The 26679-nt window shown below is 41.4% G+C and overlaps 2 protein-coding genes across 44 annotated transcripts in view; one reads left to right on the forward strand and one right to left on the reverse strand.

Annotated features, from left to right (window-relative positions):
• SHROOM3 (shroom family member 3) overlaps positions 1-13855 on the reverse strand; it is a 322301-nt gene extending 308446 nt beyond the window's left edge. Inside the window, exon 1 of the mRNA XM_081584633.1 lies at positions 13688-13855. Coding sequence (XP_081440759.1) covers positions 13688-13855 — 168 coding nt within the window. The remainder of the gene's footprint in view (positions 1-13687) is intronic.
• Positions 13856-22752: 8897 nt separating this feature from the next.
• Positions 22753-26679, forward strand: part of CCDC158 (coiled-coil domain containing 158) — a 76509-nt gene continuing 72582 nt past the window's right edge. For 26 of the 43 annotated variants that reach the window (XM_081584779.1, XM_081584936.1, XM_081584827.1 and 23 more), the window contains exon 1: positions 22753-22835. The gene's annotated coding sequence lies outside the window, so the exon portion shown is untranslated. Of the gene's footprint in view, positions 22874-26679 lie in introns of all 43 variants that reach the window. The other 17 variants (XM_081584791.1, XM_081584759.1, XM_081584691.1 and 14 more) reach the window with 1 other exon arrangement.

A 26679-nucleotide genomic window follows, 5' to 3' on the forward strand; every position in this document is an offset into this window, starting at 1 on the left:
AGTTTCTCTGGGAAGTAAAGAAAGCTCAGAGCGAAAGTGGGCAAAAGAGGTAAGAGAAGGAAAGCAGTCCCATTTTCAAGCCAGCCATCACCGTGGGCAACTCCAGGAGCTAGTGGAAAACATCACCTCCCTCTTCCCTCATTCAAGGGATGAAAAAGCTGAGCTGTTCATCTTCACTCAGTCATGGGTTGAGAGTTGCTCCCAGAGTCATTAACCAAAGGAGGAGGCAAAAGAAAGCCCACAGGCAAAGAAGTCAAGATGCTGGCAGCAGGAAAGTGTTAGTCGCTCAGTCGTGTCCAACTCATTGCAACCCCATGGACTGTAGCCCGCCAGGCTCCTCTGTCCATGGAATTCTCCAGACAAGAATACTGAAGTGGTGGCCATTTCCTTCTCCAGGGGATCTTCCCGACCCAGGGATTGAACCATGTCTCCCACATGGCAGGCAGATTCTTTACCATCTGAGCCTCAATGTAGCTTCAACAGAGGGAAGTCCAGCCTTTGTGCGGGGGCAGTGAAAGGCTGAGGGAATGTGAGTGGTGGCACCTGGGCCAGCTGCAAGTGACACGAAAGTAACCAGAGAACACAGTCCCTCTTGGGGTGCAGGGACCGTGTTTGCTGTGGTTTCCTTGATCGTGTCACATTTTAGGCACTCAATAAATACCGTATTAGTGAATACATGATAATAACTTGGCTTTAATCCTAGCACCATCATCTGTGGAAAATTTTTCTCACATGTAAAAACAAATCTCCTTCTATTATCAGCAATAAATGACAGAACCTAACATAGAGCCTGACCCACAGCGGGAACCAAGTAAATAGAAATATTGTTATTATATATCCATTTCCTTTTTTCATAGGCCTCCCTCCTTTGCTTTGCTTTTCTCTCACAGAAATGAAAGGCGGCTGGAACATTTGATAGTGCTTGAGTTTTGAAATCTGCAGTGTATCTTGGCCCATATGAATAGTTTCTTCCCAAATGTCTAATTCATTGACTTTCACATATAGGGGAAGCTGTGATAGCAATTCTTTCAAGAGAGAACAAACACTTGTTAGTTTTGAGCCAAGACCACCACTATGGAACTGTGAATGCGTTTTGAAGATCGAGGCTAACCCTTTTAACGTGACTGCTGCTTATACTAAGATCAATGGTTGCCTTTTTCTGACCTGCTGCTCATCAGTAATTACTCCAAAGTGAAAATATGAAAAAAAAAATCAAGGAGTAAGAAGGAAGTGTCAGGTATTTTCTGCTTTCTCATTCCTTAAACTTCACTCACTCTCCTACTCTTTTAAGGTTTTATCTCAACACTCAACATATATATTTCTTTCAAGTATCTAGTAAGATCCCAGGTCTGAATTCCAATAGCTCATTTCCCAATTTCCATGAAACCCTGAAAAATGTTAACTTCTCAGAGGATGGCACACAAGATGATAAAAGCTTAAATTATACCCATGCAACTTCCTTCATAAAAAATTTAACTTCTCAAAGGAAAAGAGCAAGTCCATTAGTTGTAGAAGTTCAATCTTTCTTCTTACCTTCCAGCAAATGTGTAACTCAGGATGTAATTCAATACCCAAGGTGCTAGGCACTTAGTGCAACTAACCTGAAGAATGCTTATTTCACTTAACTAGCTTGTGTTTTCAGATCTTCTTAAAATGTTGAGATCTTTAGAGTTTAGGATCTGTCTAAACCAGGTTTCCAGGAGCCAAGAACAGGTGAGGGTTAAGGCCACTTGGTGGACACTCCTCCATGAAAGACCATCTGTTGTGCTGCTGAGCTTATAACCAGGTCTCTTTACCAAGTTGCAGTGGCATGAACTTAAAACCTCCCAGAAAATCGGCACTCTCCCAGTTTGCAGCTCAAAACTGATCATGAGTCAAATGTAGGTATTTTCATTGACCTGCCTAGGGTCAAACTGTTATCTTTCCTCCAACAATTTTCACGCTTTGCGGCCTCTTTTCCCTCACTCTCCCTTTCAGTGTTACCTTTTTATCTTCTATGTTTCTGAAAAGAACAGTGGGCTAGATGAAATATTGTATTAGTTTCTTATTGCTGCTTGTAACAAAGTACCCTGGAACCGGTGGCTTCAAACAACAGAAACGTATCATCTAACAGCACAGGAGGTCCGAGCTCAAATGGGTTTTACTGGACTAAAATAAGATTTCAGCAGAGTTGTGTTCTTTTTAGAAGCTCCAGAGGAGAGTTGCTTCCTTGCTTTTTTCCATTTTCTCAAGGACGCCTGCACTCCTTGGCTTGTGCCCTCCATCAGTCTGACCTCTGCTTGCATCTCTCTCCTCTCATCTAGAGCCTGTGCTCCACAACAGGAGAAGCTACCACAATGAGAAGCTGAAGCAACACAACAAAGAGTAGCCCCTGCTTGCCACAACTAGAGAAAGCCTGTGCAAAGCAACCAAGACCCAGTGCAGCCAAAAATAAATAAATGAAAGGGAAAAAAGGAGTTGGCACAAAAAATCACCTGCTGCTGCTGCTGCTAAGTTGCTTCAGTCGTGTCTGACTCTGTGCGACCCCACAGACGGCAGCCCACCAGACTCCCCCGTCCCTGGGATTCTCCAGGCAAGAACACTGAAGTGGGTTGCCATGTCCTTCCCCAATGCATAAAAGTGAAAAGTGAAAGTGAAGTCGCTCAGTCATGTCCGACTCTTCGCGACCCCATGGGCTGCAGCCTGCCAGGCTCCTTTGTCCATGGGATTTTCCAGGCAAGAGTACTGGAGTGGGGTGCCATTGCCTTCTCCTCTCTTGCCTACTACTATATACTAAAACTGTATCCCTTTCAAAATTCATATGTTGAAACCTATACCCCCAATGTGATGGTATTTAGAGGTGGGTCCTTTGGGTGGTGATTAGGTCATGAGGGTAGAGCCCTCAGGAATTTGTGCCATCATAAAAGAGACCTCAGGGAGTTCCCTTGCCCTTTCTACTATATGAGGACACAGTGAGAGGATGCTGTCTATGGACAAGGTAGTGGGCCCTCTCCAGATACTGAATCTGCCAGTGCCTTGATCTTGGACTTCCCAATCTCCAGAACTATGAGAAATAAATTTCTGTTTGTAAATCACCCAGTCTATGACATTCTGTTATAATAGTCCAAACAGAATAAGACACCTACTCTACTCCCCAAATGCCTTTCTTCACATTTCTGAAACATTCCAAGACTTTCCTTCCTCAACCTAACTTATAAACCTCTTTTACATCTGATTTCTTGTATTTCATCCACCAGGTCTTAACTCAGAAGTCATCTTATCAGAAAACTCTTCTCTAATTACCCTATTTAAAGTAAACCTTGCCCCCATACCTCTCTACTCAATGGATACTACCATTCTGGGACTCATCTTTTTTTTTTTTGTAATAAGAAAACCTGAAATTACCAACTCTGAAATTATCATGTATAAGCATGTTTCCCACTAGTCTATTTCTACTAGACTATAAGCTCCACAGGGGCAGGGAATTATCTGTTCAGGTAGCAACTATCAACAATTATCCATTTAGGCCATGATACAGAAAGTCAGTCAAGTATCATCTTTGTTATGTGAGTTGCTAACTTTGATATCTACTACTCTCCTACCAGTTCATAATATCACATCATAACTAAACTTTGGATGTGTTTTTTCATTTCAAAGCACTATCATATAGTTTAATCCTTTGAATACTTATAATAATTCCATTAGGTGAGAATTTCCATCTTTAAAGATGAGGACACAGGTTTAGGAAAGCTATGTTACTTGCCACAGTGACACAGCCAGTTAAGACTATGGTAGAAATGAAATTTGTTTATTTTCACTCCAAGGCCTATAGTGTCTGGGATGTGTATTGTGCTATACTAGACAGCCTGATTAAAATAAAAAGAAAAAAGATAACATAGACGTTACAACCCTAAAGCAATATAGATATATCAAACGGCATTTAAGAATAAAGACTTTAGTTAGATCTCATAAATCTCTAAGATAAAATGCAGTTCAAATTCGAGAAGGATATAATGAATAGATGCATGGATGGCTGAGGAATGAAAAAAAATTACATGACCTAAGAGGAAATTCAGGCTCAGATGCCCAGGACAGAGAGTTCTTCACATTAGTCTGTGAAGTTAGAAAAGCCTCCTCTGAAGGCAGGAAGGAACTGTCACTTCCATTCTACAGATGGAGATACGCAAGTTCTCTTTTGCAGGGATAGTCATTAGGAGAGGGGGAGAAACAGTGCTCAGATTGAGCAGAGAGTCTTTGCCTCACTTCATTTTGTTGATAAGGGCCCAGGATGTCAGAGCAGAAGAGGTGGGTGGGACGAACGGGGTGGGAGAACAGTGACTCTGCAGTTATTTAGATCAAGATGTTCGATGTTTGGAAGTACCTCAAGAGAGAAGTGGAAAAATCTGTCTGTGGGTTAGTTAAGATCCAGAATGTCCTTTGGGGTTTTGCTTTTTCAAAGATTGGTGGAAAGTCTCTCATTATGTGTTTCTAATCATATTGTGGATTTACTGAGACAGACAAGTATTTCTTAAATTGTGTTCCTAGCATAGGAGGCAGTGCCTTGGGAAGCTATAGTTTAAAGGAAAGCAGAGTTCTCACAGATGCAAAGGGCCATCTGGCACATCACCTCAGCGTACTACTTGAAGAGAAGTTATTTCCAACAACATTGATAGGATCACAAATTTGGTCTTTGTCTAGCAACACATAACACTTTAAGCAGTTTAGATAGTTTATAAATGGTTAAATCAAAGATACAAATTTCCTCCTTTTCTCCCAGTCAATTCAATTCAACAGACATTGAACCAAGCATTACATATGTGCAAGACATCATTAAATTGAAAGTCAAATTCAACCAATTTATCTTATACTTTAAAGCAGCATTTTCTAGTAACATGTTTGCACATTGCCCTTGACATCTTTCTAACAAAGACTTTAAAGAAGATCCTTTTTAATATTCATTTGTCATCTTCATTAATACATTTTCATTTTCATCATTGCTATGCAGAGAAGGCAATGGCACCCCACTCCAGTACTCTTGCCTGGAAAATACCATGTACGGAGGAGCCTGGTAGGCTGCAGTCCATGGGGTCGCTGAGAGTCGGACACGACTGAGCGACTTCACTTTCACTTTTCACTTTCACGCATTGGAGAGGGAAACGGCAACCCACTCCAGTGTTCTTGCCTGGAGAATCCCAGGGACAGCGGAGCCTGGTAGGCTGCCGTCTATGGGGTCGCACAGAGTCGGACACAGCTAAAGCGACTTAGCAGCAGCAGCAGCATGCATAGTTTAAACACTGTGGATAAGAGAAAGAAAGAAGGAAGAAAAGGAGGGAGGAAAGAATAGGAAAGAAATGTCCTTAGCTTCCAGAAGTTAGCAGCCTAACCAGAAATACACAGACAGTTTGTTTGCTATGGCAGAAACCATCTTGGCAAATAGATTAACTTTACTGTGTCTCAGTTTTCTCTCTGTATAATGAGGAAGTTGAATAAGATGATTGCTGAGATTCTTTATAGCTCTAACATCCTATAGGCCATTCAACATTTACTGAACAATTGTTGCATGTGAAATGGGAAGTATTTTACTAGAAGAAACAAGATGTACAGCCTGAGTAAAACTCTTTTGGCTTTAAAGTGATTACAATTTATTGGCCAAATGCAAACAGCTAACTGTACTAGAAGATGGCATGAATAAAGGTGCTGGGGGCACAAGAGGAAGACTTGATACAAATTCAGGACAGAAGGGGATGCAACAATGCGAGACCAGACAAACTGGTTTAAAGACAACAGAGAGATGAGGCTACTCTATTATGAAGAGTCAAGGGTGTTAAAGGAAAGAGCAAGAACAGTAGGGAAGGAAACTCAGAAAACACTGGCTATTTTAAAAGGTCAATAACAAGCTAATCAAGCTTGGTTCTTAGAAAAAGATGGAAAAGGTGACTTTGGAATGAAATAAATCAACCAGCCCAAGGTCCTGGGGGAACTGCCTAGAAGCCAATTTCACACTGAATTCAGAAACCAGGGCTCATAAACTCATAAGATAATTCTTATTTTAATGCAAAAGAAATGGTCCAAGAGAGATTGTCTGGCTGATGTTGGTGTGTTGAAAATGAGGATCACTAAGGAAACTAGAAGGTGGTAGAGTGTTCAGTGTGGACAGATGGATATAGAAAAACCAGCAATGAGGAAATCTCAACATGTTCCTCCAGACAATTTAAGTATGTTCCCAATGAATCATTTCCCAGCCTAGGGACTGTTTCTATTTCCAAGTCTTCTCAGTGAAGCAGTTTATTTTATCTTAAAATGGCAGGTTGATTAGGGTGTTTCAGATGATTGTCTTCAGAGCAGGAATTATGAAGAGGATTCAGGGATGAGCTCATATCACTGAGGCTAGAAAAATCCAATGAAAGAATCCATTTTAATATCTGAGTAGTGTCAGACACCAGGAAGCCAGGGGACATGTGTTTGAGGTTAACCTCCGATGTCACCTAGCACACTCCCTTATACATCAAGAATGGAAAGATGGGGTTGGGATAGTAAGCCAAGCCTTGGTAGGGGAAGGCTGTGACTTAGATTGAGAGGAAGAGAATGATAGTAGTATAGGTGGTAGAAGCAGTTTCAGAGAGGGAGGGGTAATGGTGTGGAAGATGGAACCAACAGCCAGTTGATATCAGGAAGTCTGTGTCATAGTCCACCCTGACATTGGCACAATGAGCTCGCGAACACAGGAGGCAGGTAGGGAGGTTGCATATGGACCCAGTAGCATGGATCCCACCCTCACCAAGGCTGATTTAGCTATCAATGCTGCCAACCATTCAACTGGCCAGCAACAGAGACAAATGCTGAAGTTACTTGTTTCAACATTCCTCATAGAAACCAACTACCTACTTGGTGGCAAGTTGATGACATTGGACCTTTTTACTTTGGAAGGGGCAGCTGTTCCCTCTGGTCTGGAACTGCCACATATTCCTAACCATAAGCCTTCAGTCAGCATTGATATTTGGGGGCATACAAGTGTTTGATCCCCTCAATAGGATCCTACATAACATCCCCTCTGAACAAGGGATACACTTATAGTAAAGATGGTTGGCAATGGGCTTATGTTGATGGGATCCACTAGTTCTGTCGCTCATGAGGGCTGCTGGCCTGATAGAGTAACAGGGGCATTTTTTGAAGGTCTAGCTGTGGCTGGCACATAAGAGAGTCCAGTCAGAGCAAAGATACCTCTCAGGGGTAGGAATCAGGAATGTGTGCTCCTCATACCAGTGACATAAGAGATAATGGCTGACCTTCAATCCCGAGGCCCAGGATTTTATTAACACACACCAAAAAAAAATGCCTTTCCTTTATTTGTTTTCTACAAGTGACATCAGAGGCTAAAAACAGAGGACCCGGATAACAGGTGTTTAGCACCAGACTCCTGACTGCGGTAGCTTCTTAGATACTCTGTCCTCCAGCCCAGCCCTTTGAGGTGTCTAATTTTTTTGAACAAGTGCAATCATTTCCAACAACAGGGCCATTCAGAAACACTTCATTTATCCACAAGCTCTTCTGAGAGGATCTCTGCTTGACTGCTTCAAGGAGCTCTCTGCTGGTGACAGCTTTTCTGTGTTTGCCAAAGGATAGTCTAGTTGCCTTCGGGTTAATCTGTTTCAGGGGCTCCCGAGGTGGTGCTAGTGGTAAAGAACCTGCCTGCCAATGTAGGAGATGTGAGAGAGCAGTTTCAATCGCTGGGTTGGGAAGAACCCCTAAAGCAGAGCATGGCAACCCACTCCAGTATTCTTGCCTAGAGAGCCCAATGGACAGAGGAGCCCGGCAGGCTACAGTCTATAGGGTCACACAGAGTCAGACACGACTGAAGTGACTTAGCACACACACAATCAGTTTCAGTCACGAGTCCTCCAGAGGACCCAAGGATCCATTGAAGTCAGGGTGTGTTTCCTTTAGGATTTCCCCACATAACTAAAATAAGCTTCCTTTCCCCTCCTTTTCTTCCCCAAGGTTGAACTGGCCTGCTCATACTTCTTTTTGGTTGGGATATATGTTTTTGTCTTCTTAGACAATCTTAGGCCATGCAAGCACGTGAAGTACGTGTGGAGGTTTTAATCCTTTGTAGTACAGTCCATGGGGTTGCAAAGAGTCAGAAACTACTGAGCACTTGTCAGCAGCAGGAGCAGCGCGCAAAGAAAGATATCTCTAGGTGAAGACACCCAATGATGCTTTCTAAGAAATGTCAAGTGACCCCTCCTTTTAGGGGTCTGAAACTACTTACAGGAGTTCCTACACCTATTTTGTGCTTAGTTACTCAGTCGAGACTGACTCTTTGTGACCCCATGGACTGCAGCCTGCCAGGCTCCTCTGTCCATGGGGATTCTCCAGGCAAGAACATTGGAGTGGGTTGGTATGCCCTCCTCCAGGGGATCTTCCCAACCCAGGAATTGAACCTAGGTCTCCCGCATTGCGGGCGAATTCTTTACCATCTGAGCCACCAGGGAAGCCCAAGAATACTGGAGTGGGTAGCCTATCCCTTCTCCAAGGGAACTTCCTGACCCAGGATCGAATCAGGGTTTCCTGCATTGCAGGTGGATTCTTTAACAGCTGAGCCACCAGGGAAGCTCATACCTATTTTTAGGGGACTTTTATATGACTAACATTATATATAAAATTTTATTTATCTATTTTTGGCTATACTGGGTCTTCATTGCCATGTGGACTTTTCTCTAGTTGTGGTGAGTGGAGGCTACTCATTTCAGTGGCTTCTCTTGTTGCAAAGCACATGGGCTTCAGTAATTGTGACGTATTGGCTCTAGAGCACAGGCTCAATAGTTGTGGCACACAGGATTAGTAGCTCCATGGCATGAGGGACCTTCCCAGATCAGGGATGGAATCTGTGTCTCTGCATTGGCAAGTGGATTCTTTAACACTGAGCCACCAGGGAAGCTCTAGGACTAAGATTTTTTAAGTTTGTTTTCCTCTAGTAAATTTAAAAACATATACAATAAAGAGATTAATCCCATATTTTACCCAAATCATAGCTCTAGAATCTAGACAGAGCCAAATATTAATATTTGGTATCCATGGTGACTGAATAGCAGAGGACCCTGGAGAATCAGGATGTCTGGATTCAAATTCCAACTCTGGCACTTCCTACCGGTCATGAGAGCTTCAGAAAGCTGCTCAAATTCTGTGTCTCAGTGCTCATGTATAAAACTAGCTTCATAATATCACCTTCCTCGTGGAGTTGTGAAAATTAAATGAGTTAACATATGTGGATCTCTTGAAATAGACCTTGGCACCTAGTGGGTACTCAGTTTAAGTGTGGGCATTTACTGGTGATTGTTACTGGTGGTTGTTTGTTGTTGTCTAGTTGTTACTTGATTGATGAATCCTAGGGCAGGTGCATCCCCACAGCAGGTGGAACTGTTCTTCTCAGCCACAATACTGCGTGAGTCATAATAAAATCATGCTGCCAACTTCCTGAACTATTGAATTACTTGAGCTTCTACATACAATCCTTTTTTTTTTTTTTTTAAAGCTACCCTTTCTTTTTGAAGTTCACAAATTACAGAGGCTCTTTCCTCAACTCCACCTTTCCTTTTCAAGGACACTAAATCCCAAAGAAAGCGATTTGGAAATGATTTCTTTTATTGCCACCCTTTTGTAGCTCCTCTTCCCCCATTCATCCTTCCATCTCATTTGTACCTAAAGAAAAATGATACTTCATTCATTATGTTGTCATACTGTGCCGCTTATAACTGTTTTGTAAAAGTGTACGTGCCTTTCATATCGAAGACTTAATGTGTACTATCCCTTCCCTTGATTTCCCTGGTGGTGCAGTGGTAAAGAATCTGCCTACCAATGCAGGAGACTCAAGTTCGACCCCTGTATTGGGAAGATCCCCTGGAGGAGGGCATGGCAACCCACCCCAGTATTCTTGCCTGGAGAATTCCAGGGACAAAGGAGCCTGGCGAGCTACAGTGTACAGGGTCACAAAGAATCGGACACGACTGAGCGACTGGACAACAATGGGAAACTGACACACATTCCATCTCCAGAGACCTGCCCAGTATCCTCACCTCACGGAACTCTGCCTCCCTGCTCACACTGCCCCCTGCTCGGTTTTGTCTTGATTAGTTATTCAGTAAAAGTTATTGAATACCTACTCTGTGCCAGGCACGTCTTAGAAATGCAAGATGAATAAGGCATAGCCTTTTCATTTACTCAACAAATATTTATGTACCCAGTCTCTGAGTTAGATGTGGTAGAGATGGAAAAAAAAAAAAGTCCCAGGCTTTCCACAGGCTTTTAAACTTCTGAGAAGACAGTCAACATAAATTTTTTAAAAGTATGCTTTGTTGTAATAAATGTATGGTACAGGAATATAGATGAGAGACCATCTAATCCAGCTTAATGAAGTCAGGAAAACTTGAGAGAGAGGGAAAAATGAAGCTTGGATGAATATGAGTTTACCAGACAGACAGGATAAAGAGAGAGAGATTAAAGAGCTCTGAAGCAATGTGGCACTTGAAATCTGGCTAGTGTATATGAGAAACAGAATTTAAAATTGCATTTCCTTTTAGGTGTGTGTGTTCAGTCATGTCCGATTCTTTGCTACCCCATAGACTGCAGCCGGCCAGACTCTTCTGTCTATGGGATTTCCCAGTTAAGAATACTGGAGTGGGTTGCCATTTATTTCTCCAAAGATTCTTCATGACCCAGCAATCTAACCCACATCTCCTGTGTCTCCTGCATTTGCAGGCAGATCCTTTACCACTGGGCCACCTAGGAAGCCCCATTTCATTTTAGTTCCTTTTAACTAAACTGGAAATAGCCACATGTGGCTCTTGGCTACCATGCTGGACAGAGTGGATTGCACCAGACTATACCCCTGAAAAGGAAGGAGACTGTCTTCTCTTTACTCTTTTTTCCACTTCTTACTGACTGGAAAGCAGATGCTGTGGCAAGTCACCTTAGACCAGCAGACGGGACATCACCCCAGGGGTGGAAGTAAGACAGTGGAAAGGACCATCTTTCAGTTTAGCTTAAGCTCACATTGTCATGTGAAAGAGACATCAATTTCCATATTCCTTAAGCTATTGTTATTTTGGATCTTTATACAGCAGACAAATTTGTATCCTAACACAATGTCTCTTACAATAATGAAAAGCAAGAGTCATAATCTTGCTAAGATTTTTTTTTGAGATTTTCCTGTGTATGAGCCCCTGTGCTAACTGTTCTAAGTGCTTGCATCCCATTTAATCTCCACACGTAATGATAAGGGAGATAATTGTTTATTCCCATTCTGCAGATAAAATGAAGCCATACCAAAGTGGCTCATTAGTGGTAGGATTAGATCTAACAGCAAACCATATTCTAGGGAACAGATACATAATATCTTTTCTTTTTTAAGGTTCAAGTCAGCTTTTATCAGCTTGACCTTTATTTCCGCTTTCTTTAAAACTTATTTATTTGTTTGTTTGTTTGGCTGAGCCAGGTCATAACACACAGGATCTTCAAACTTCGTTGAGGCATGTGGGATCTAGTATCCTGGGGATCGAGCCTGGGCCCCCTGCATTGTGAGTGCTGAGTTTGAGCCACTGGACCACCAGCGCAGCCCCATACGTAATATCTTATCATTAAAGATCAGGAAAATTGAGTGTAAATCAGAGTTTTAAAATGCAGAGATGACATTTATGTCTGCGGCAGACATTCTCAGCCATCTACCCAGCACCTGTTACCTCCCTCTTCCTGAAAACAGAACCTCAATTTGTTCAACCAGTGGGTGGAGATTCTTTGACGTCAGGAAGAGTAGGTTTCCACTGCAGAACCCAGGAGGGAAATTCTGATTGGTCTAAACTAGTAATAGTAGTTTCATTCCCCTTGGCTAGTAATTGGTCTAAGGACAGGTAAGTGGCACAGTTCTGATCAGTGAGATGTAAACACAAGTTTGATAGGGAGGGTGAACCTTTCCAAACAAAAAGCCACAAGTCTGCCCAGAATGAAGATGCAATGCTGGAAGTGTGGCTTCCATCCTGCAACTTTAATGATAAAAGCCAACACTGAAGAAGACAGAGTGGAGAGCTAAGTGAAGTTCTTGATGACATTATTGAGCTTCTCCCTGTCTGGACAACCTAACTCCAGACTTCTTATAAGATGAAAAAAACTAATCCCAATTTACTTAGATCACTATCAGTCAGGTTCTCAGTTACTTATAGCTGTAAGCCTTCCTGATACACATATATATGTACACCTATCTTTTGTTTTCTCAGGAAAGACAAGGAAAAGTCACACAGCTTACAGTGCTATTTTGCATACTCTCAGCTGACTGCTGGAAGCCAATTCCACTGGCTCACCCAGAATTGTTTTGTTGCTGTTGTTTAGTTGATTAGTTGTGTCTGACTCTTCTGTGACCCCATGGACTGCAGCCTGCCAGGCTCCTCTGTCCATGGCATTTCCCAGGCAAGAATACTGGAGTGGGTTGCCGTTTTCTTCTCCTTTTCCTGACCTAGGGATTGAACCCACGGCTCCAGGTTCTTTACCGCTGAGGAACTAGGGAAGCAAAAATTATTTTAGTCTCTCTCAAAACACCTATTTTGGTGAGATCGGAAAACAAACCTTAATAGGTAACAGAGTTCAGGCAAAATGCATATTTATCTCTTTCCTACCCTTAAACTAAAAAAATATTTCCCCTCAATTAGAAATATTTCTTCAGTAATGCTTTGATATGTAAGGCACTTATATTCTGTTGTTTTAGACTGTTAACATTATGAAATTGTAAAATAAATTTCTGTTATCTTTCTTTTTTAATTTATGTTTTAATTGAAGGAAACCAACAAAATTCTATAAAGCATCCTCTGTAATCATTCTTAATCTCTGTAGTTTTAGAGAAAAGCAGAATCACTAAACTTAATGCATTAAAAGGATTCATTCAATGGGTATACCTTGCCACACCAAACATAAATGAAGAATTGAGGCATGTTACAGGATGACTAAAGTTTAAAAATGGGCTTAAATCATAGATAAATAGAAGAGGCAGAAATGCCGTTTTACCCTTGAATTATACTGGAAGCTGATTTATTCTATAATTCTAAGTGTGCAATAAGAATAAATAATCTTTATGCAATCAATTATCCAGAATTTCAAACAAATTCTAAAATCTTTTGGAATGCTAGATATGACACTTTTAGTTGAAAGGAGAAAGAGCAGATATATCTCTAGCCATATGTTAAATTTGTTGTTGTTGTCCAGTTGCTCAGTTGTATCCGACTCTGTGACTCTATGGACTGCAGCATGCCAGGCTTCCCTGTCCTTCACTGTCTCCTGGAGTTTGCTGTGTTACATGTTAAATAAAGATGCACATATACAAATATATACCATGCCACCACCTTAACTACGGAGTTAATCTTTAATCTGATTCACAACTGAAAAGATCATGTGGCAGCTGGTTTAACACTATTTCATTCACAAAAAGAGATTATCCATTAGACAAGCACATTTTCCCCTGGAATTTCACAGAATAAAGGCGCCAGACACATTTTTCTTTCAAACACCAAGCTATGCAATATATTTCCAGATATAATCAGAAGGGTATGAAACAGCAAATTAAGCAACTGTCAGACAATCTTCAGCATTATCTGTGTTTTTGAGAGATCTGACAAAAGTTGAAAAAGCAGTTTGATTAAGGAAAAAAATATTGGAAAAAGCAACATACCTTAGAGATGATTAATGGTTCTCCGTGCTCCAAACCACCTTTCAAAGTAAAACCCCAGGGAGCTCCTCCCTGCAGGAACGCTTCCAGATAAATGTACTGTCCCCTGGAGGTCCTGTTAGGGGTTAGTGTGGCACTGGTCTCATCGAAGTTCTCCGTAGTCCTCATCATGGCAAACACATGATGCCTTGAGTTAAATATTAAACGCCTGAAGCACTTTTCAAGAGAATAGTGTTTAGCATTATGCCATCCTTCGCAATCCACGCTGGCCAAAAAAGACGTTTTCAGAAACTAATTCTTTCCGATGTAAAAGGTTCTTGTGAGCTTAACTCCAAGATGCTGAGCCAGGAGGATTTTTCACTTCAACGTTTCTGAATGCAACTCTCCTCCTGGAATTCCCGGTTCTCACTAAAGCCCGGGAGGGGTGTCTATCTCTCCACTCCGCTTAAAAAAAAAAAAAAAAGAAACAAACTTCTTTCGCTGTCACTCTCCAGACTGCCTCTATTTCACACACACCCACGCCAAAATTTTACCAGCAGATTATACAGATAAACTTAAAGTTGTCTTACAATATAGTAAGAAAATTGCAAAAACTCAACTGCATATATCAATTTTGATTGATTATCAACCCTTTCTTCCTCTCTGAGTGAAATTTACCATTACAATAGCCTCCCATCTTCCCAGAAGTAGCTTTAAAAGAAAGAAAGCACTCACTATGCTTCTGCTAGCTTCAGAAGTTTCTAACTTGTTCCAAACAGATAAGCTGTGCCTGAACTTATTTGTCTATGTTTTTCAGCAATAAGTTCAATCTGTTTCTTGAAGAAAAAAAAAAGTTTTTCCAGTATGTAGAGAAAAATGAAAAAAAGCACAGTAAATTAACCTTCCCTGGAAAAAATATCCAGGAGGCAGCTCAGTCCTTTCTTTGGTATTCTCAGTGATGAGCAGCCACTGCTGCAGCCAAGGCTGTACTAGCCTTTTCTGAGAGAAAGAGTAAGGAAGTGAGAGGAAAATGGATTAAGGCAAACAGAGCGACCGCAACCTTTCTGCACAGTAAGCGCTGCTATGCGGAATTCAGTTCCCCACAAAGACCCGACCAATCACAACAGTCTTTCACTTGATAAACCGTAGACAGTTAAAAACACGGTACTCATGGCTAGTTAGCAAGTAGTAAAATAGTTGATGGACTAACCCCACCTTGTTCCAATTAAAGCAGAATCCCTGGGAGCGAGACACAGACATTGACATTTTTAAAAAAACCTCTGGGCAATTCTGCTCTGCAGCCAAGTTTGCAGAGCTTTTTGGTAAACATTTAAGTAAGTGTCAAGGTGGTAGCACAAGGGCTTTATTTTGTTCATTAGAAGAAAATGCCAAGTAAAATTTATAACTGGCCTCTCATCTTGAAATAGGACTCTCCAAACAAATTTCTCCTTGTTTGATTCAGTACAACAGGTGGCAGGCTTTCTTCTATATTGTAATTGTTATCTACTCCAAGGCTCTTTGTTATCCATTCTTTAAATGAAAAGAAATACTTGGTGTCTGGCAAGTAATAAGCACTCAAAGTGGAATGTTGTTCAGATTTCAGGTTAACAATGGAATTTTGTGATAATGTTATATAAAATTTGACATCAAAACTTTCTATTAAAAATTTACATAGTGCAAGATAACTGTATCTTTTAGCCAGAAGCCCCAGCTATTAAGTTGGAACAACTTAGAATTATTTCCAAGGGATATGTTGCTAAAATTTTTTCTGTTTAAAAGTACGTGATGTGAATTCTGTTGGATACTGATGTCTTGATATCAATTTAATTTTGGTGTTTGTACCTATAGTTAATGAAAAGTTAATATAATAAAGAAGCAGATATAATATGCAAAGAAGTCTATATGATGTTTAATGCACAACAACACATGACAAGTGTTATTTGCTTTTCAGTGGTAACTTCACCTGTAGGGCTCAAAGACAAAATAAAGTAAAATCTCATTTTAATGTAATGATAGTATTTTAGTGAAAACAAAAGGTGTACAAAATGAAAGTAAATGGTAAACGATGTTTGATTCTTAAGAGTAATTTATGCAATTTTTATTGGGGCTTCCTTTTACAACTTTATTTATAAATAAAGAATAGAAGGTGAAATCTTGGCTTTTCTTTCACTCCATTATTAAAACATATATGTATACAGAGAGAGAATACTTAAATAAAAACCAAGGTAAATGAAGTGTCTTTCTGCAAAGTATTTTTTTGTGTGTGACATTTACAATCTTGCTCCTGATTCATTTTGTAAAACATGGGATTTCATAGAATCAACATTTAATATTAAAAGTAATAAAACCAAAAACAAAGTGGAAAGGAAGTAAGAACATGTTAAGCAGTGAAGAAAGAACTCAGGGCTTGTGGATTGATGAAACCTCTATTTTATATAATCACCAAAAGTATTTGACATAAATATTTAATGAAAATTGATAAATAATTTGAAAAATAAGCCATATAGAACTTGTTGGACACAGTGTAGCAACTCATAGATCAGGGTTAGAATAACTTTTTCCCCCTTCTTCCATTGCTCAGAATAAAAGACGGTATCCTTGTTTTAAAGGTGACTGCATAGAGGCCATGAGAAGCCTAAATAATCTGACCAGAGTCATCCTGCAAGCAGCCTTTTTGTTGTTCAGTCACTAAGTCATGTCCAGCTCTTTGTGACCCCGTGGACAGGCTTCCCTGTCCTTCACTATATCCCAGAGTTTGCTCAAACTCATGTCCATTGTATCAATGATGCCATCCAACCATCTCATCCTTTGTCACCCCCTTTTCCTCCTGCCCTCAATCTTTCCCAGCATCAGAGTCTTTTCCAGTGAGTCTGCTCTTCATATCAGGTAGCCAAAGTATTGGAGTTTCAGCTTCAGCATCAGTCCTTCCAATGAATATTCAGGACTGATTTCCATTAGGATTGCCTGGTTTGATCTCCTTGCTGTCCAAGGGACTCTCAAGAGTCCTCTCCAGCACTACAGTTTGAAAGCATAAGTGGGCGTAAAATTAAAATCGTCAGACCCTTAGGAATGGACTCTCAGTTTAAGGTAGGTCTTTTGCACAATTTATGACTAAGGGAAAACTGTTTATGTGGCCAGCACTGCTAATTCATAAGGATAACTTCTGTTAGGGCATGTGACTTGGACCCAAACTCTAATTAGAGAATGAAATTGGACCCTCTCCCCTCTCTAGACGGAGAAAAACAACCCTATTGTCTCAAGGTGTTGACAGTGGAAGGAACCATGAATATGAATGTCTTTGACCTTGCAGACCCAAAAGGGTCTCAGGACTTCCCAGGATACCCAGACTACATTTTGAGAATTGCTGGCCTCAATCAGGTACAGCCATACCTGAAGCTATCCCATTTTTACCAGTTTGGTGAGCCTATAAACACATGTGTACTTTTTCCTTGAATAGCTGGAGTTGGGTTTCTGTTACTTGCAACTGAAAGAGTTCCGAGTAAACACAGTGAAACCCTTCATGGTTTTTCCTAGTTTAGGAAAAGGTTTAGGGAAGCAGCCTGGTAGGCTGTAGTCCATGGGTTGCTAAGAGTCTGACACGACTGAGCGACTTTACTTTCCCTTTTCACTTTCATGCATTGGAGAAGGAAATGGCAACCCACTCCAGTGTTCTTGCCTGGAGAATCCCAGGGATGAGGGAGCCTGCTGGGCTGCCGTCTATGGGGTCACACAGAGTTGGACACGACTGAAGCGACGCAGCAGCAGCAGCAGTGCTGTCTCATGGGGGGCTTCCCAGGTGGTGCAGTGGTAAAAATCCTCCTGCCAATGCAAGAGACTCAAGATATGTGAGTTCAATTCCTGGGGCAGAAGATCCTCTGGAGTAGAAAATGACAACCCGCTACAGTATTCTTGCCTGGAAAGTTCCATGGACAGGGGAGCTTGGCCGGCTACAGTCCATGGGGTCACAAAGAGTCAGACGTGACTGAACACACACACACACACACACACACACACACACAGTGCTGTCTCACAGAGGTAGTTTGAATGTTGTTTTCTCTCTTTCTACTTCTTCCCTCCTTCTTTGTGCCTCTAAAGTAGAATTCCTTTTACTTTCTTATCAAGTTCTTCCTTCATAATAAATAGATTCCACATACCTCACAACTTTCTCTCTCTGTATGAAAGATTTCCAATGTAATTGTTCATCTTGCTGTTACTGTGAATATGGCCCCAGAGCAAAGAACAGTTCAATCATATTGACTCTCCTGTTCTTCTGGAGTGCCTGTTCCAAATGTGCTTTTAAATGTCACTTGCCTAATCATCGTTCTGATTTCTTAGAAATCATGCACCACTCTATTTGTTAACATTACTTAAGGAAAAATATGTTCTTTTCAAAATATTCACTCTTTGATTTTTCTTCACAGCCACCTGTGTGTCTTTCTCTTTTGTTTTAGCATTTTAAATGTGATTTTTAACTTATTGGGTGTTTTGAATGCCTTTAAATTTAGTATTTCAAAGATTGAAAATTCACTGGGTTGTCTCCGAAAATAAAAAAACTCAGAGTGACATCTAGTGGCTCTTCTGGCTTACTAAATAGTCATCAAAGGAACTGTACACAGTTGTTAAATTGCACCTTTGGAAGGTTATTTAGATTTTCTTAAAAAGAATATCTCAGAACAATCCCAAATAGACAAAAATCAACCTTATTTTAAACTTTGCACAGTCTCTCTAGGCAACCTTTCAGAGGCAAAAAAAAAAAGATCTCTTCATGTGTCTCTTTCTTAAGGGTGAGGAAAACTTCCAAGCCGACCTTCCCTCACCCCTAAATGCCAAGAAGCCTCACCTGAAGACAGTCACTTGAAATGAGGGCTGGAAGAGGACTGAAAGCCTGAAGATTAGTTAAAAATCATCAAGATGCACCTGCTAAAACTGCCCCTGAAGCAGTGTCCTAGCTCTATAGAAAATGACTACTCAAAGTGGGGTTCCCTGAAAAAGGAGGGAGGGGCCATGGATGCTGGATTTGTGGTTTACAGCATCAGCTTCACTCACCATCCTGAGGGCTGTCACAAAACTGTCAAAACACAATCAGTTCACATCTTTCGGGAATGATGAAAATGCCATGTTTTGATTAAAGCTGTAGTTTCACAGGTGTACAGCTGATCCTTGAACAACATGACGTTTAGGGGCACAGAATCCCTTCCCCCTGACCCATGCAGTCAAAAATCAAAATATTTAACTTTATGGTCAGCCCTATGTTCCCTCAATTTTGTGTCAACTGCAGATTGTGTAGTACTGTAGAATTTATTTATTGAAAAAAAAATCCGAGTGCAAGTAGACTTGTGCATAAGTAGATCAAACCCTTATTGCTCAAGGGTTGAATGTGTATCTATGAAACCACATCAAATGGTACACTTCAAATAAATGCAGTTTAATGAACAGAAATTACACCTCAATAAGGTCAGCTTAAAAAAAACTCAAGGGACTTTCCTGGTGGTCCACTGGTGGTTAAGATCCCACTGCAGGGGGCATGGGTTTAATCCCTGATTAGAAAACTAAGACCCCCGCATTCTGCATGGCATGGTAAAAAAATAGTAAATAAGATAAAATAAAATTTTAAAAATACAAGAATCCCATCGATGAATGAGTGGATAAACAAAATGTGAGGTTTTATACTATTATTATTATTTTATGTATATATATATATCTCACATAATAGTGGAACACTAATTCAGTCTTTAAAGGGACGGCAATTTTGATACACACATGGATGAACCTTGAGAACATTATGCTAAGTGAAATAAGCCAGTCACAGTAGTACAAACGTTATATTATTCCACTTATGTGAGTTCTTAGAAGAGTCAAATTGGTAGAGTCAGAAAGTAGAATAGTGGTTGCCAGGGGCTGGAAGGAGGGTGCATGGAGAATTAGAATTTAATAAGTACAGAGTCCAGTTTGAGGAAATGTTCTAGAGATAGATGGTGGTGATAGTCACATAAACAATGTGAATTTAACTGAACTAAACACTTAAAATGGTTAAAATTGTAACTTTCATGTTAGTGCATTTTACCACAGTAAGAAGTTTTTAAAGTACCTGTAACAGGTAAAGAAACGTTGTAAAATATGATGCTGTAATTAATCAGTTCATCCCTTCACCATGCTGAGCATGGTTGTGGGTGGATGTCATAGAAATTGTCAAATGCATAAAGAACCAAATAAAAATAATAATACCTGATCACATATATTAAACATTAGATACCTGGCAAAAAATTATAACTGTTATAGGAATTATTGTAGTAAGTTATAATTCTAAAATCTGGTAGAAATATATCCATTAACTTATGAGAAGTAGAGGATTTTAATAAGAATATAGTACAGCAGAACCTGCAGTATTAAGATCTTAAACAATAGGTAGTTTTGATAAAGCACATAAGTTTATTTTGGAAAAACCAGAGCCAGCTTCAAAGACATTAGTGACAATAGTGGTTGACCTCAATGACAGAAACAGCCTAGAGGAGAAAAGGCAATCTGCTCAGGCCAATCTGGCCTTTTGGCTGAATTTTAAAAAATTATTATTATTTTTTTATTGGCACATATTTGTTTTACATACACTGCTGTGTCATTCTTCAGTACACCAAGCACATGCTTGGGAAGCTCTGTTCTACAACACGGCTCCTCCCTCCAGTCCTCCAGACCTCTGCTCAGTGTCTCTTTATCAATGCTGCTGCTGCTGCTAAGTCGTGTCAGTCGTGTCCAACTCTGTGCGACCCCATAGACAGCAGCCCAACAGGTTCCTTCATCCCTGGGATTCTCCAGGCAAGAACACTGGAGTGGGTTGCCATTTCCTTCTCCAACACATGAAAGTGAAAAGTGAAAGTGAAGTCCCTCAGTCCTGTTCGACTCTTCGAGACCCCACGGACTGTAGCCTACCAGGCTCCTCTGTCCGTGGGATTTTCCAGGCAAGAATACTGGAGTGGGTTGCCATTGCCTTCTCTGACTCTATCAATGAGGCCTCAAACCACACATGAAACGGTACCTACTCTCTCTAACCTCCATACCCTATCTCATCTATACTTATCCCCATCTGATATATTTGAACTTGTCTCTCTGCTCATTGCTCATCTTATTCTACAAGAGTGTGAACTCCATGAGGATAGGAGTTTTTTTGGTTCATGGCTGTATTTCAACACCTTTGCATGTTGCATGTCAGGTCTCTATGAATACACGTTCAAATGACTGGATGAATGGCATAGGAACTCTGGACCCCTTCCTTTATCTCTAAATTTTTTATTTTAAAAGCTAAGAATCTCTTTTAAATTCAATATCAGAAGCATACCATGAAGTAAATGTAAGGCATTTCAAATGAAAAGAATTTTATAATAAAATTATAATGTTCACACATATATGTGGGTTTAAATAGTTTTATAGTGTTCTAATTAACATATTTCAATTAACAACTTCAAAAAGAATAAAAAAGGAACTTTCTTGGTTCTTAGGTCCAAGTATAAACATGAGACAATGGAAATCACATATAAGGTAACCAAAATATTTTCTTGCCATAAGAACACCGTTGTGCTTTAACAGAATAAAAGTTTAAAACAAAAGAATTAAAAATTGCTTTCTGTCTAGTCACAAAATTTAAACCATTCACTCTTCCATTTAATACTCTCATTCCCTATTAAAATACTTGATTCTATAGTCAAGATTACTTAGATTTGTCCAGGTCAATAAATTTATATCATACGTACAATAAAAAGCAATCTTTAGTGGTATTTAATACCAATTTTATAAAAATTTAAAACTAAATTATGTAATGTAGGATTTATTAATATTTCCAATCAACTCACACATAAAAAGTTATTCGCTGGAAGTGTCCTTATAGTGCCACTGCTAACAGCATTAACGCTGACAGGTGGCATCCATCACACTCAGGCCCTTTCTGGATTTCTTCCATCCGAGCGCTAATTTAGGCAGTACGGAGAGGTCTAAGTGTGTAATCACAGTATATGATAAGTTCTATATTACAGAGATGACGACAGACAGCAACTGAATCACAGTGGAAGAAAACTCTCCGGAGGCGAGAGGGTCAGCTGTTCCGAGTACACTTCTGAACCTTGCAAAACATTCCGGAGAATCAGGATAAGCAAAGGCAGATAGACAAAAGGGAATTGAGCTGTAAGTTGGGGCGGGAGGGGCCACTGTTAGAAGGGGGGCGGGGAGGCCTGACTGGCAACGCCAATATTGGCTTGATTCTTATATTGTGAATACAGACAGGATTTATGCGGGTCGGTAAAGAATTGGGGAAGATCCTCTGCAGAACAACTTGGAGAATAGCCTGGGGCGTTCGGGTGATGGAGGGTAAGAGCAGGACGTGGATACCGGTTCGGTTCAGTTCAGTCGTTCCGTCGTGTCCGACTCTTTGCGACCCCATGAACCGCAGCACGCCAGGCCTCCCTGTCCATCACCAACTCCCTAAGTCCACCCAAACCCATGTCCATCGAGTCGTGATGCCATCCAGCCATCTCATCCTCTGTCGTCCCCTTCTCCTCCTGCCCTCAATCTTTCCCAGCATCACGGTCTTTTCCAAGGAGTCAGCTCTTCGCATCAGGTGACCAAAGTATTGGAGTTTCAGCTTCAACATCAGTCCTTCCAATGAACACCCAGGACTGATCTCCTTTAGGATGGACTGGTTGGGTTAGGAGGCCGCAGATAAAGAGAATGGCCGTGAGTGGCAGAGAGTATAAGTTGGAAGCCCGAATCGGGGTCGCTTGTGGAGTAGGGCTGGCAGGATTTGACGCCAAGCAGCCCCCTCGGTCAGGGCTCCTAGGATGCAGACGCTGGGCGGGCGGGGGGGGGGGGGAAATGGCGCTCGGTTGCCCGGGCGACGGCGTCCAGGGGCGGAGTCTGGGGCCGGAGGCTGCCCCCACATAGTTAGTTCAGCATTCCCCACCCCAGCCCACCCCCACTCTCGGGCGAGGTGCCCAACGGTTGCCCCCGAGGCTGGCTTGGAGCAGGCAGGGCGCGAGCCCGAGCGCAAGGGGGAGCTGGCGCACGGGTGGGCAGGGCTCGGTCCCGCGCCGCCGCCGCCGCCGCCCAGTCGACGCAGGTGCGGCCGCCGCGCCCGCCGGCGCCCCCGCGGGGATGGGGCCGGTCTCTTAGGATGAGGCGTTGGTAGCAGGTACAAGGGCGGGCGCCACCGGGGGACCGGGTGAGGAGGTGGGTCGTTCGCCAGAGGACCCGAGGCTGTGCATCTTCATTTCTGGAACTTTCCAGATCTTTGCGTTTGTTTTGCACATGGTGGTTGCCAAATAAATTGTTTCTTTACCAGAAGGGACTACGGTTGTTTTCAGGAGTCACAAGACTTCCGGGGACGGTGGCTGAACTGTCGGACTACAGTGTTCGTTTTGGTAGAAACAACAGCATCCTGTTGTTCCAACATTACTGCCAACTCCTGTTCCTACCCAGCTTCTGGTAGACGGAGGGTGGGGGGCGGGGAGAATAGGAAAGACAGAGGCATAATGAGTAATGTGTAACCTTGGGCAGTCTAATCCGAATGAGATTGTATTAAATGTTGTGCAAGGGCCCTCTCAGCTGGAACCCTGGCTGTTAATTGAGTCTGGTTCTGCATCATTGTCAGTATCTATCAGAAACAGTGAGTTCTCAGACGAGTCCACCCTCGCCCACAAAACTCTGCTCCCAGTCTCCACTGAGCCTGTTGTTCCAGGTTGAGTTCATGCATCTTTATTTTTTTCTTTTTTAAATTATGAAAGTATGATAACATATTTACAGGAGACGTGGACAATACAGAACAAAATTAATATATAGTTCCACTGTATAATTATTTTTAAGTGGATAAATTACGATTTTTAGTCGGAGTTTCAGCATCAAGCTCTCAAAAATTAATAGAATGAATAGATAGAATAGCCAGAAGAGTAGAAGGATGTAATAGACCTGAAGAGCCCTGTGGTGTTCATGCATCTTGGTGTACTTTAAGAGCAAGGGAAAGTAGAAGAAAAGTGAAGTTGTCTATTTCTCGGGGTCTTTTGACTGGCATCCACTTCTTGCTTCCTCCGCAGCGGCCCATTCAGGAAAGGAAGGCTCAGCACCTTCCACTGTCCCAGGACTCAGCGGGGCAGGGCTGTTGCTCTGTGTAAAGTCATGGGGTGGAGGTGGGGGAGTATGGGAGACGCCTGGTCCTCCCACTTCTGTTCTTTTTAGATTTATACAGTTATCTTTATTTGTCTTGTGGGTAAAATGGTTTTTATGGCCTGGAGACATTTTTATACTCCTGAATTGAGGGCAGAAATTGACAATTTATTTTGTATAGGCAGACTCCTTACCACTGTGATTTACAAAGAGGACTCAGTGTTGTCTATTTGTATGTTAGGGCCACTCACATCCGCAGTTCATTAAGTAGGGCCTCTGCGAATCACCTGTTGCCACAGGAGATGGCCCCAAATGATTTGGTATAGCAGGCTGAATAAGGGCCACCCAAAAATATCAGGTCCTAATCCCTGGAACCCACAAATGTGATAAGGCAAGAGGGTCTTTGAATATATGATTAAGTCAAGGGTCTTGAACTAGGAAGGTTATCTGAGTGTATCCTAAATGCAAACAGTAGAATCCTTGAGGGAGGCAGAGGAGATTAGACAGGAAAGAGGAGACTGCATTGTGAACACAGATTAGAGTGATGTGGCCACAATCCAAGGAATGCCAGCAACTACCAGAAGCTGGTGGGGGCAAGAAATGCATTCTTTCTTTGAGCCTTTGAAGGGGGCACAGCCCTGCCAACACTGGGATTTCAGCCCTGTGAGACTGATTTTGAACTTCTGGCACCAGAACTGTGAAAGAATAAATGGCTATGGTTTTAAACCACCAAGCTTTTGGTAATGTGTTATGGTGATTATAGGAAACTAATACATGCAATTATGCTTATAAGTCACATAGAATCAGGCCTGTATTGATGAATGTTTTAAAGCTCTCCAGCTGGGGCAGTGGCAGGTGTTATAGTGGAGACCATTGAGTATTTCCTGAACCCTGTACATCCTAAGGAAAAGATTTAAACAGAGAATTTGGTGAGAAGGGAAAATGAATTAGTTGCATTAGAAAGAGATGGTCTCGCACTAAAGCAATTTTCTTTAAACTTTCTTTGTATTTCTATTAATATATCACTGCATTTGCTCTGGTTAAGAGTATACAGGTACAAAATGACTTAGGTTTGGTCCTTAGCTAAGATGTTGTTGGATATCTATCATGTGTATATCAAATAAGAGTTGCAGACACCTGGAAATTGAGTTCTAGGTTCAATCCAGGAGAAAAGAGGCAATGCTAAAGTGCTTCCATAAGGAAGTTAAAAGCAATCTCTAGTTGTCTTGAAATTAAGACACTTTGCAATATTTAGGATTAGGATGCAAGAAAAAAAAAGTTCAGATTTAATTGATTTACTTCTGGGTTCTAGGCAGCTAATTTGTATCCCTATTCTTACCCCACAAAGCAGTACAGAAATGTACAAAGAGTAACCAATCTGCTTTATTTTTGAACTGCTTTTTTGAGGTTTAATTTGCTTACCATAAAATTCATCAGTGTTAAGTATAAAATCCAGTGATTTTTATTAAGTCACCACAATTCGGTTTTAGAACATTTCCATCACTCAAAAAAGATCGCTTGTACCCATTTGTAGTCAGTCCCCATTCCCAAACCCCAGAACCAATCAGCTGTTGATCACTGGCCTACTTTAAAGTTTTAATTCCTCTGCAGGGACTACTCCAGTGGCTTCAAAACTGACCGCTGCTTCTACTCAGCATATTTCCCACCCAGCCACTGGAAGATTATATGCTCTGGTTAAAATGCTCCAGTGGCTTTCCGTTGCAATTAGAATAAACCTCCAAGTCCTTAGTGTAGCTTTTTCAAGGTCCCATGAACTCTGCAACCAGCCAGCCTCACCAGCAACTTCTCAAAATAATTTAGGAAAGGAACTCCTAAAAAGCACGGTGTTTCTTTGGACACAGTACCCAGCTGGCCGTCTGTAAGCAGACCTCCCGTTCTCCCTGGACTATGTGCAGGCTCCACTAGCCTTCTCCCTGGCAGTCAGTGAACATGTAGTCTTTCTTATCTCCAGACCTTTGCGTGTGGTACTTCCTCTTAGGATCTTCCCCAGTCCACTGCAGAGCTGACTTTTTGTCATTCAGCTCACATGTCACTTCAGGAAGTCCTTCCCTGGCCTACTGAGTAGCCTCAACTCCTCAACTCTGTATGTTACTGCTCTGTGTTAGTCTCATCATCTCACTTGAGCACTCTCCAAAATTATATTTTTGATTTATTTTGTTAATGTCTTTCTCTGTTAGAATATAAGATCCACAAGGGCAGAAACTTGATTGGTCATGATCTTACAAAAGCTCTTTCTCTAGTATTTACAGAGGCACTATTCATAGCGGCAATACACTGTAAACCATCAAAATGCTACTAACAGCAATTAATAATTATCAGAAACTTACTGTGTACCAGGCCTTGTGCTAAGTGTTTTATATGCTTGGATGATTTAATTAAATTTTACTACTTTTGATGTGGGGAGAGTGAGGAAAACATATCCTCCAAATACAGCTCCCCACATTAAATTATATCTTTCAGAGGCATTGGGTAGTATTCTTTCCCTTATTATTAGAACGTTGATTTTAAGGCTGGATCAGTGTACATTGCTACCAGCTACATAGTTTTGAACCTCTTTCTCCACTTCCCTGAAAACTAAACTGGAGGTGGGTTCTCAGGGAAGAAAGGAGGAAGAAAAAGAGTGTAAATAAAGGAGGGCCCTGAAAGAGCAGGGCATGCTCAGGACAGAGCTTTGAATGGACACAGTGTGTGTCAGGGGAGTGAAGATGAAGGAGGTGAGGCTGAGAGCTTGGTTAGACCAGATCGTAAAGGGCTTTGAGGGCTAGTCTTAGTTTAGGCTGTTGTTTTTGAGCAAGTTGTGGCAGAATAGCTCTGATGTTAAAGGAAGATTGTAAGAAACTGAAACTTAGAAGGAT

The sequence above is a fragment of the Giraffa tippelskirchi genome, chromosome 1, assembly GCF_054371585.1.
Source record: "Giraffa tippelskirchi isolate mGirTip1 chromosome 1, T2T-mGirTip1v1.2.pri, whole genome shotgun sequence".
Taxonomy (NCBI): domain Eukaryota; kingdom Metazoa; phylum Chordata; class Mammalia; order Artiodactyla; family Giraffidae; genus Giraffa; species Giraffa tippelskirchi.